General features: G+C 35.3%; 1 protein-coding gene across 6 annotated transcripts in view; it reads right to left on the bottom strand.

Moving 5' to 3' along the window:
• The window catches only part of KLHL5 (kelch like family member 5), a 65,705-nt gene that overhangs the window by 38,449 nt on the left and 14,364 nt on the right, over positions 1-12,892 (bottom strand). The window contains exon 1 of one of the 6 annotated variants that reach the window (XM_075024490.1): positions 5,528-5,919. The exons of 4 other annotated variants lie outside the window; for them this stretch is intronic. In XM_075024490.1, the coding sequence (XP_074880591.1) occupies positions 5,528-5,904 (377 nt within the window). In that variant the 5' untranslated portion in view covers positions 5,905-5,919. Of the gene's footprint in view, positions 1-5,527; positions 5,920-12,892 lie in introns of those variants that run through there. One more of the 6 variants, XM_075024498.1, reaches the window with a different exon arrangement.

Genomic DNA, 12,892 nt, shown 5'->3' with positions numbered 1-12,892 from the left:
CAGAAAACCAACAAACCAATATAGACATCTCAATGTTTACAGATATGAAAAAAGAGTAAGTATGACATTTCAAAGAAGAAAAATAGTAAAAATACTAGTTTTACTCACACCTTAAAAAGGTTCAAAATAAGGTTCAAAATAATAAAAGAGGTTTAGAGATAAGTGATGAAAACAATTAAGTATGTGCAGGAAAGTGGGTGCGACAGCCTTGTGTTTAGAGAAGACAATAAAAGGAATAAAACTAATGCATAGTACGTCTGACTATAAATTACGTGCTCCTATTTACATTCTTGTAATGCAAACCCAAGAATACTGTCAATGAAATCAAAAGCCAATGTTTGACTGATCAAAGCAGAACTCTGCAATAATAAATGAAGTGTATAGAATTTACTGTAGCAAATCACCAATAAGCTATAGGTTTCACTACTGTTGAAACCCAGCAAAGGCATTTATTCCCTTACTAGAACAGAAAAATCTCCAGTAGCTGGACTTTGTAACTTAAAAAAGTCCTATGCAGCCAAAAGGTAAGCTAATAGTCTACTTTGTGAAAGGACACTGCATTTGCTATACTGCGTTACAAACCCATGATCTCAAGGTATTTTTTTGATAATAATAAAATTAGAAGATCTGTTGCAATTTCAAGTCATCTCTAGGCTAGGGCAGTCAATTGTTTAGGTCATACACATTAGAGGAGATACAGTATGTCTCTCCTTGGACAAATTAGGATACATATTAAAATACATCATTGCAGTTTTTACATACAATGTTTCAAAATAGTTTTAAAAATATTTTTTCAACAGTTTGGTTGTTTACACTGCTGTCTTCAAGCTAGCCCACATTTTACTGCATACAGAGACCAGAACACAACTTACTAAAATAATAATATGCCAGCTTCCATGATTTTATATTATACTTTGTAAGGGGTAAAATATTTCCTTCTTCAAAGGTAGTAAGACAAGATCCTCAGCTGCACAGAATGGAGTTTGTTGAAAAGAAGGATGCTGAAAGGCTTCTTGGAAAAAGCAAGCAATGGTAAAAATCAGGACACTCTTTCAAAGGCTGGAAAGAGCATAAATAAAAGGAGGAAGCCATAGATGGTAACAACAAAGACTGCTAAAAATCCATAGTGTATCATAATTCAAGACAAGAAAAAGACAAAGGAAAGAGGACAAAAGTGACTCTGGAGAGACTGAAGAGCACAGTAAGGCTATACATGCATGTGAACTTGAGGGCTAGTGATTTTACTCTATGCCAGAGAAAAGAATTATAGTAATAGCCAGAATTACAATCTTGCAATCAAAAGGCACAGGTTCAAGCAAATACAAATGTATCTGCATTAACCTTAATCTAACTGGCACGAGTAACAACAGACACAAGCTGGAGCACAGACTCCAGTGTCACCTATGCAAGGCCAACAAAGACATATATACACAGCCTGCTAAGCCAATAATACTACTGCACCTTTGCTTGTTTCTAATTTTGGTAAGAAATAACATAGGCATCCTTCAATGCAGCTAGACCTTTGATTATAGCACTGATGTTTCCTGTCTTACTTCTAGGAGGTGTCTTGGATTTAGTGCAATGAATTTGTATATCCACACAAATGTCACCAGTAACATGCATTCTGTCTGGAAGACAGCTACTTAGACTACCTCATGATACATCTATACTGCAGTGTGATCAAGAAGTGCAGTAGTACAAAAATATACCTGACCATGCTTTAATGTAGTCAAAGCATGTGACAATCACTGCAAAAATATTATTATCTTGCATGGAAGCCCATTCTATCCAAACAAATAGCTGGAATCCCCTGTGGCTTTGCGAAGTCCACGCTGAAGCCTCTTGTTACCTTATCTTCATTACAGCATCTACTGTTCAAGCTTACTAGATTAAATCTGCCTCATATATGCTACACAATTGTGCTGCACTGTTTTCAAACATGCATGGACATAACCCAAGTGAAGATGTAATAAGCACAGAGAAAATGAAAGAATTTTAGCAGTAGCATGGAAGAAAAGAAACAAGAAGGCTAGAGATTCTCCCCTGTAAAACAACTTGCCTTTCAGTAACAAAGTTTCTTATTTTTAATTCATGCATATATCTAGAAAAAAAATGCTCTTTTTATAGTTTTTCAGTTAATTTCAAGTATCATACTACTATCAGGCCACAATTAGGGAATCTATCAACTGTCCTTATTTGACAGTTTGCATTATTTTGTGATAGAAGATATACAGAAATACACAGCACAATTGGGGGTCCTAACAAACTTACAGCTTCAAAGGTCAGTAAGACTGAGGTGAAAGAAAAGGCATATCAAAGGTTTCTGTAGATTGAAAACTGTTGGGGGGGGAGGGAGCAGACTTAGATGGGAAGTTACAACATGCTAACTCCAAGACTGTTCATAAGGAGCAATACTACAGAGTAGCTACCACTTGGTACATTCAGACCTTGTCTTAAAACCAATTATAGACTTCTTACTGAACTATTCAGAGTTAGGACACAACTGATGAATTCTGGAATATGGCTTGTATTTAATGTTCAAATATAAATATACATATTATATTATATTTGAATACATTTCCATACTTAAATCTACAGTAAAGTAATTCCAATATTTTAATGCATGCCTGGGTGAAATGAACCAGATACAATACTCTGCATACTAGGTATGTTCCAGGTATTTTTAGCTTGATATCCACTGAGCCTTCAAGGTCTGTAGACTGCTGCTAAGGCACCCACAAAAAGTTAAGAAAAACAAATCTACTGCTAATGGGCTTAAATTTGCTATACCACAGTCTGCACAGCTGTTGGAAAATTTTTGAAAAGTGTACAAATCCAAAACAATGACCATCGCCTCAGGAATGTAGGGGAGTTAAACAGCAGCAATAGAGGAAATTTAGGAGATGAAAACCAGCAACAGAATTCAAGCCTCACTGGACCAGTAAACAATCATTCAAGCTAATGCTGGTTATAAACACACAGGTGTATGATGTGAACAGCATTATAGCCAACTAGCTCTGATCTCTGAATAGCTCTATACTAATAACAAATGAATTCTACAGCAGCTCTCCTCTAAATGAATCACGTAATGATCTAAAGCTTTCATAATGACAAAGACCTGATCTAAATGCTTTTCTACCTGTGCTATATGACATGGCAAGGAGGAAGGATGATTGATACACACAAAGCAGTAGAGCTGCTTCTGTCACTTCATGCTTTTAGGGCTTGTAACTGGGCAATAAGTTACAAAGGAGTGAAGAAGTAAAGTAACTCCAAAGCGTCTAAAAAAAGTTTAAAAAAAAAAAAAAAGGATTTTTTCATATGCACAGTTTGTTTCTAATGAAGGTAACTGTTTTCATATGGGTAAAAAGCCCTTTGAAAACTACATAGATGAAAGTGTTGGGGTTTTTTTCCCTTACATCAGTAGATAAGAAGCTATATTTTAGACTAATAAAAAAGACTATTTAATTAAGTTCTTAATATCAGAAAAATTCCAGCTGTTAAGCAGACTTCTGTAGTCTGCCTAACAGCTTATACATCTTAACAAAGGGAGTGAACAAAACATTAAGTACAGTCGCCCCATGAGACTAGAGATACAGGTAACAATACAATGCAAGTTCTTACATTACCATTAGTGACATTAAATTGTACCACCACTGAACTCAAAATTTATCTAAAATATTTATTTTTAAGCATGAAACTAAAACACCAGCAAGACTTACAAGAGAATAAAGGAATTACAAATAACTCTAGATGCTATAGATGATTAAGCACATAATTAACAAGATACTTCAAATTTACTAAGTTCAAATCCTATGTGCATTTCCTGTAGTATACAACTCCACCTAAAAAAAAAACCAAACCAAACACAAAAAACCCCAGTGCTATATAAACTTCTCACACCACCTAAATAAGTATCTGCAGTTCTCCAGTTCTACAAAGTAACAAATTTTGTCATATGTAAATTCTTCTCCTACATTTAAGAACAAATTTGTACTAATTTCAATCTACACATTTCTCTCTTAAAATTACATGGTTTTTCTACACTGATTGCTTTGCTATGGTGAGAATATCCTATTTGGGGTAATGCTGTACATAAAAATTTCACATCACAAGTAGACATTGCTGAAATGGAAGGTGATGTTATACCTATACCATATATATTATCCAGTGCCACAGCTATTTAAAAATTCGTACTTGAATATCACTTAAAATAGGACCTCTACAGAGATATGTTATTTATAGCTAAATAGTTGTTGCAGCACGATAAGACTGCTGTTATGAAGCATCAGTACGCAGGATTTCTTTTCCCTGTAATTCTAGTACTTTTGCCATTCAGTGATAAAAGCAAATACACTGTGTTGACTCCTCAGCATTTTTACCCTCCCTCCTTTCCTTGAATCTTTAAAGGTTATATAAACCATAAATAGTTAGTATTTATATTACGGACTACTTTGCCCTTGCACTAAATGAATTCTTCTCCTTGGGAATTCAAAACACTAAAGCTGCTTTAACTAGATTGATTTGTCCTTAACAGGCTTTATTAAACAGTGTACCATTTTAAATGGCTATACTTTCCAAAATGCCATATCATCGCAAAGTTATCTTAAAAGTGAGAAAGCAAACATAAAGATTACTTGAAATGGTAAGCTAACTATTATGCACTATGTGCACTATAAAACAGAAAAATTACTTTTAGTGAAGAATGGCTGACTTATGCAGAAAAAGGAAATAAAAGAATTAAACTGATACTTAACAAGAAAGATTATTAATTTCCCTAATTTACAACAACTGGTAAACACCTTTCATTTAAGAACAAATTTTACAGTTTCATCTTTAGTGACGATATGGAAGAGAAGAACACCAAAACATCTTTATAGACACAATAAAACCATTTTTTCTTTTTAAGCTAGATACAGTTTAAGACACCTGGATGGATAACTGCAATAACTTTAAAGCACAAATTGTTTGGCTTTCAATAGCTGAAATAATTTTTTTTCCTTCAAGTTGCATATGCACCAAAAAAAAAAAATAAAATCTTTGTTTTACAGTTTAAGTATTTTTTACAGTTTCATCTCCCTCATCTATAGAAACATGTGGAAACATCAGATAAGAGTCACAAGAAGCCTACATTTTCATAGTTTTCTCCTAACTGGCATGGGACTAATTCTTAGCATAACTAAACAATCAGTGTCACTTCAAAATAATTTAGAAAGCATCCTGTAACATTACCATGTAATGGACAGCACCTTGTTCATAGCAGCATGTACTTGGTATAATATTTAAAACACAAGTGAGTGCATCCATGTTTGTGCTTTATTTATCCACATCGACTAAAGCTGCCTCTTAAAAAGGTCCTAGTAAACACACAGAACCCTGATTATAAATAATTTTCTGTTCCTGGTGCACAGCAGCTGCTAGATTTCTGAAGCATTTTAACCTAGAATAAAGGCTAGCCTACATATGCATGCTATCTGTAAACACGAAATGAAAAGACATTTCTCACAATAGGAAAGTAATAATTAACCTGCACGAACTGCTGTCCGATTCATTTTCTTCTTCACTTGCTCTATCATCTGTTTCTTGTCTGTCAAGCCAACGTGCACCTCCACAGTCTTCTGCTGAGAATTCAAATGTAGGGATTTCTGAGGTGGATGCCATTGGCCAAGGAGGCGAATTCTGGAAATCCTGTTGGCTGGACCTTCTGTAACCAACTGATGTTAAAGGCAGGTTACCTGAATCTAAAAACTTTGTGCCACCAGTTGTTACATTTTGTCCTCTATTCCAGAAGTCTCCCTGGTGGTTTTCAATTGCAGAGGTAGGGGCTGACGCCTGATGACCAAACCACCTCCATCTGATTTTTAAAATCTGCTTCACGTCAAACTCTTTACGAGAACCAGACATCCTTAGTGAAAGCCAGTGATCGTCTAGGCAACAGGGTAAGAAGCAGCACACATAAAAGAAGATTTGCGCACCCAACCAAGACAAGAGAAACACATGCTCTGCCTGTCTGTGGCAAGCACATTTTCTACAGAAGGAGGGGAGAAAGCATTGCACTGGCATAAAAAAGGCTTCTTTAACGGTATGTCATTTGAATATAAACAAAAGGCAACAGACGGTGAAAAATTCTGAGATAAAAAGAGGAGGTGAAACAATCACCTCAATCACGAAAAATGCTAATCAGTTTACCCTAAAAGCTCCAAGGCTGTTTCTGTTGCTCTCCTCTGACCATTAGCTTTCAGAAACACCACACAGTATTCATTAAAGCCCTTTCAAGAGCTGAATACCAGCCCCCTTTTCTTAAACCACAAATGACAGAGAACGTAATTCCTGTACTGCATCTCTGCTTCTTATTCTGTTAACTCTTGCTACTACAGAGGGGAAAAAAACCCGCAAAAAGCAAATTAAATTCTTTCTGCACTGCTAAAGAATAAATTTACAGAAAAGACTTAAAACCAATCCAAAGATAACTGATTATACTGGGGAGAAACTGAACTGTAAATAATTCTTTTTCCCATTACAGGACACGCACTAACTTAAAAAGGACAAGAACAGCCTGGAAGGCTCAAGGGACTAGTACTGGGTTATAGAGCCTTTCATCTTGATGTGCTTTGATTCAAATGTAGGTCTGCAGTAACTGAAAATTTCTATCTGAAGTGAGCTAATGGTTTCCATTCACTTACACATCACCAAAAGCAAAAGCAAGAAAAAGCTAACTGGTGACTGTCCAAGACACCAGAAACAGCCCCTGCAAAATAGACAAAAGACAACTTCTCAAAAGGCTTCTTTCTAATCATATACAATCAGCTGTTCCAGATCAGGTTAAATGTACTGTGATATAACAGTGAAAAAGAGAGATGGATACTTTTGAGACAGAATTCCCTCTAGATAGGTGATTTACGTAATGTATTACAACATCCAACAAAAGTTTTTATTTGAATGAGGAAGAGAAAGACAAAACACACAACGATCAATTTACATTTCCTATGAAAAACTGCCTATTTCCTCTATGACATACGGAGCTAGTTAGGTGTAAAATGCTGAGACTCATTAAAATCACATATAAACAGTAATAACAATTTTAGAACAACAAAGAGGAACTGGATTTTATCAGTCCTTGATAAACAGATCTAGATTTTCAATCTTCAGTTCAGTTAGTCTGTTCAACTCTGCAGGGCACATATGCAAGAAATCTCTAAGCGCTTCTTTTCTACCTACAGTTTTAATCAAAAGTGAAAGTCACTATCTCTCAGATGAACATTATGAGCTACAAAATAGGTGATCTTATAATTAGGATACCTGCAGTGTTCTTTAAAGCAGGTTATATGCAGAGTCCATTTGAAAACAGTGCCCAATTTTACCATGCAAAAAACAAACACTACATTTCATACTCAATGCCAGGAGTAAATCATGCTGTAATCATGCTGTTTTCAGGGGAATCGCAATGCTGAAAGGGCTAGTTTTAACCTGGAAAGCTCACCCATCATTGCTCAGAACACAGTTATTTATGAAAGTGCTTCTCACAAATACTAGCAAAGCTCATTTCTATAGAAACAGCATTCCAGCTGTTCTCTACAAAAAGATGCTGCATTTCAGAATGTGTACCTTGCCAGCATCCTAGCCCACCAGAAGCTGTATACCAAGGCCTTTGTAGCGTGTCCAGAAAACAGCTGAAGATACTTGGAAGGTGAGATGATTAAGTAGGTAAATATACAAAGTTCTTACCATCTTTGCTGGGGATTTCATTTAAACACAGACAAACAGGATAATATTTAAGAAGGATAATGATTTAATATATCAGCATAAAAATTGTACGGATATTTAACCAAAATGATATGACACGTAGATCCTACTCATCTCGTACACATAGAGCTAATCATTAAAAGCTTAACTGCAGTGTTCAAACACCATCATTTGTGTAACCGCAAGTTGGGTGAAACTACAGTACAGCTTAAGAAGTAATAACAAAACGCATCTTTTTATTTATCCTCTCCCTACATTTTGTGTTGGTGTCAGGTGTTCATCAAAGCAGATGTGGAGAAGCAGGACAAGCAATTGGTGTATTTGTTAACATTCATCACAGCAGTAGTATTTTAATTACCCATTTAACTATGAAAAGTAAGCTTTAAATACCTTTATTTCTGCTGGTATGGTAAATCCACTATACATAAGGACTGACCTGGATTCTCTTTCTTGTATAGCAGACTCATTTAAAATTCAAACTGTCCCAGTACAAGTCTAAGACAATGTCAGATTTGCCAATTCTAGTGCTTTTTCAGCACTTTCTCATGACTTACTGGGAAAAACAGCCTAATTACTGCTCTTCTTTGGCTGTGAAGCTGTGGGCTCAGAGATTAGAAAACAAAATGTGGTGTAGTTTTAAGACACCAAACCACAAAACTGTTTTCTGTTTTCTTTCATTTTTCCAGATTATAGAAACTCTTGCTCCTCTATACACTCTCCCAAATTACAGTTCTAAGACAGACTGCATAAATATCTAAAATATTTCTCTGTTTCATATGAATTAGATAAAAGTTTGTGTTACAAATGACAAGATGAAACAAATGCCACTTAATTCTTCAGTTTAAATTGACAACATTGCTCGGAAATAATTGAGGGCCTCTTCTTGTTCTGGACAATCATTATTACTATGAATAATAGTTGAGACTTACCAGATTTTTGGGGAGATCTCAAATGATGAGCTGTTAGGACTTCCACTTACTATGACCACCCAAACCTCATCTTTGACATCTCATCTGGTGGTTGGTGCTCACAAATTCAAATGTCCACCTCCAGTCTATGGCCTCCCATCATATGCCTTTCTAACACACTAACACATTTCTGAGAAATGCTAAAAAGGTAAGCTGAAAGGTACCATCCTAGTCAAACAAAGTATAAACAGATTTTGCAAAGATTCTGAAATATTTTTTCAATTACTAAGGCAAAAGTTTTCATTTAATGAAAAAAGAAGAGTGCTTATACCCTTTTCTGACCTTTGTCACTGTTGCAGCTGAATAACCATTTTCTATTTTGTGGTGAATCATAACATTTTAAACACAAGTACACTGTCCTCTATGGGAACATAATTCTGTTCACATTAAGGAGGTTGTGTAAGCTTACTGTGAAGACAATTTTGAGAACTCCGATTTTGACTGATCAGATTGATATTCCTAATAGTGGAGCACCTGAGCATTTAAGCACATCAACTTCTCTCACATGAGCAGCTCCACAGAGTAATAAATTCCTGCAGTTAGCAGTGGGGGACACTTTCCCAGATTCTGCCTTGTGAACAAAAGGAAAACATTTAAATGCATACCGTATGTTAAATCTGCAATTGTGCAAATAGTTAACACCAAGAACACAGCATGACAACTTTATAAATTGTTCTTTTCAACATCTTCAGAAGTTTATCTCCACAGAGATATAAAAATCTTTTTTTTACTAGCCAAAAACTTTACTACACTGACATTCTTTGATATTATATGTAATATGTTTATTCATACAAGTGTTAAAGGAAGATTGCAATCCAGCATAACTAGTTAAAATTTAGAAAACATTTTTACTCCCAAGATACTTCTACTGTATATTTTGAGGGAAGGTACACTCTAAATATTAAGTACATCACTGGGAAATATGGAAAAATTATTATTTAAATAATTAGGTCTACGCACTTTTATTCATTATGACTTTTCCTTTTTCACTAGGAACTCAGTTAAATTTTCAAATAAACAAATATGTTTATGGAATACTTTTTTGAAGCACTTTTAAGATTTGAATCACAACACCACTTTTCATGGTAACACTTTTCCTGTCACTGCTATGTTTTGGCTTCACAAAACTATCACCACTCAACTTCAGGGCAACTCACACATAATATTTTCAAGGTATTTAGTCTGTCAAATGGATTTAAAATTATCCATTTTAAAATTGAAGATCTAGGGGCATAAAGGCTCAGCTAGTCCTTAGAAGATATTAATGATCTTTCTAAGTGCCAATTAAGAATGAAAATGTAAAAATAATTAGATAAAATCTTTGTTCTGACTGCAAGAGTTGTTTCTCTCTTGAAAAAAATACTGCTTAACAAAAGCATTAAATATAAAAAGATATTTTAGACATAACTAGACTCATCAAGATGTGATAAAGTATTATTTTACTGCCAATGTTAAGCAATCCTAGATATGTATTCTAAAGCATAAGAAAGGTTCACTGACCACAAGATGTTCATCAATTAATCAAATGCATATTTACAGTCTTAAAAAGCATATAAAATGTTAACACTTTTAAAAGGGAATTTTTAAACTTTAAAATATTAATTTGAGGCATTAAAATAACTTCAAAGAAAACTGCTATAGGTGAACCCTAAACTGCAATTCTGCTTGTAACTATACTTATGTTAAAAGAAATGTTAAATGTTTACTTTCTTTTTTCTTCCCTATTCCTGTGTTCCAGCCCCAAAATTACAGAAATAGCTCAACAGAGACTTCAGGAAGATAGGTATGTTCATGCTCTGTGATTCTATAAAACAATAATCACTTCCTATCCAAAAGTTTTTTGTAAGTATGAACACTTCTGGTTTATGGTTTTGTGAAAAGTCCCTTAAAGCAGCAGCAGCATAGTTCACCCAGGAAGAAAAAAAAAAAAAAAAAAAAAAAAAGAAGGAAAACACCCTACAGTTACTGACTGTATGTACTTAAGTTCATTGTTCTGACTGGCAGAAATGATCTGCAGCCAAATTACTGGCACTACATGGCAACTTTCTGCCACTTTGCATTGCATATTTCCCTTGAGAGGTGCAAGACATATGTTTAGAAACACTGACTTTAGAACATTCAGTTTAACAGTAGCATAAAAAGACCTGTACAGAGCAACAGCCTGGTTTGCTGTTTATTTTATTCAGATGGGGGTGGGGGAAAGGGGAGGAGGAGAAAGATTTCTATATGTAATTGAAGACTACACTGTCAGATCCTAGATTTTTTTAGCTAAAGCATCATACTGGTTCACACCAAACAACAGCTGCGATCCAAGACATTTACATTTCTTTAACATTAACGTTGATTTCTGTCTATCCAAGTAATACCCAAGCATTATCAGGAACTGCATCATCTACAAGTAAAACTGTAATGCAGAGCTATTCCCAAGTAAACAGTGCAGTAAGTCCCCTGAAGCTTATTTGCCCTCAAAAAGTTTGCACACCGAATCCATCAGGTCAGCTGTGGTTTTTCAGTTAAAACTCATTTATAATACAAAATGGACAACAGTGTGAAAGGCCAATCCCCGGAATCACAAAACCAGCTTTCTGTACCAAAGGCTCAAGTAGCCACACAAAGATTAAGACAAGCAAAAGGTTCCTAGTTCACACACTCCAGGAATACTGGTACTGCCGATTCTAATGAAAACAAGGTAAAATCATCAATCTGGAGGCAGTAATACTCCAGCACAAATCATGTCCTCTAGAATTGATCACTGTTAAGGAAGAGTGATAATAAAAACGCCATTCTGCAGATATTTAAAGAAGTCCTGTCAAAAGTAAAGCCATTCTTTAGAACCAGTTTAGGAAAGTATTGCCTAATAAAGCTACAAAAGGCCATATACCACAGATTGAAGGATTGCGGCAAATCCAAACAAAATAACATGGAGATAGTTTCCTTTTATCAAGATAATATAAACATGGCCAAGGTCACCTTTGTAGGCAAATTTGCAGACAAACTGAAGAAGGTATTTTTACGTTTTTCCAAGACAGCAGCAGCTTGATTTGACCATGAGACATTCAAGTTTCCTCAAAAACCCACAAAAAATGGGTAAGGAACAACACTACCAACACTGTTAACAGCAGAGTGGGTTCTTGTTTGGTAAAAAATTACAGGTACTCACACTTCTACATTAGGCCCCATACATAAAACTGCCAGATTACAACACAGTAAAAGAACAGTGAAGAAGCAGATTTGCAAGTTATTAGGTAATACAAGATAGTGCTCCATGCCAGACTGCACAAACTTCCCAGAGAAATACATGGAGGTCCCTGGGTGAAAAGTTACAGTGTATTTAAATGTCAAGCTGTGCAATGCCACAGGTACTGAAGTATTTCAAGATAGAGACTTGAGCATTCTAAAGGAATGATTTAACACCAAAAGACACCTCAAGAGACTCATTATTTCTCTCTCAATGAGGACCTCTGTTGAATTAGCTGCTTCAGTTAACACCCCCCCCCAATTGAGACTTTCAGCTGCATAAGAGACAATATAAGAGGATATCATTTTATTACATATTTATAAAACAAATGCTGTGACCTCATCTGGAATTCCTTGTGTGCAATTGATCACTGCAACTCAAAAACAGTGTTGCAGAATACAGGGTTCACAGAAAGGCAACAGAAATGATCGAACTATAAAACCAACTATCATCACACTAAAAGGCAGAATGCTTATGAGAATCATATCAATGTTTATAAGTATCAAATTAACGTTTATGAGAACCATATTAATATCTCATTAATATGAGAAACATAACTTTTATTTAGTTTTAAGAATTAATGTTACATCTACACAAAACACGCACTTAACGACATTTTAGGAATGCAGTTGTGTGTAACATCACAGATGTCAAACAACTTCTCATAAAAATCTTTGCAATATAAAGAATTCTACCACCGTATGCCCACCTGGAGTTGAATCTCCCAAGGGATTTCAAAGGCAACATGAAGGATTTGTATAGGTACACAGGTGGCAAAAGGAAGACTAGGGGAAATGTAGGCCTGCTGCTGAATGGAAAAGGCTGAGGTACTGAATGACCTCTGACTTTGTCTTTACTAGCAAGATTAGCCTTCAGAACTTCATGAAGTTCAAACAAGGGAAGTGCAAAATCCTGCACCCGGGGAGGAACAACCCCATGCACC

Source organism: Buteo buteo, chromosome 1 (assembly GCF_964188355.1).
Source record: "Buteo buteo chromosome 1, bButBut1.hap1.1, whole genome shotgun sequence".
Lineage (NCBI taxonomy): Eukaryota > Metazoa > Chordata > Aves > Accipitriformes > Accipitridae > Buteo > Buteo buteo.
Note: the sequence above shows the minus strand (reverse complement) of the source record. Positions and strands in the feature narration are given on the sequence as shown.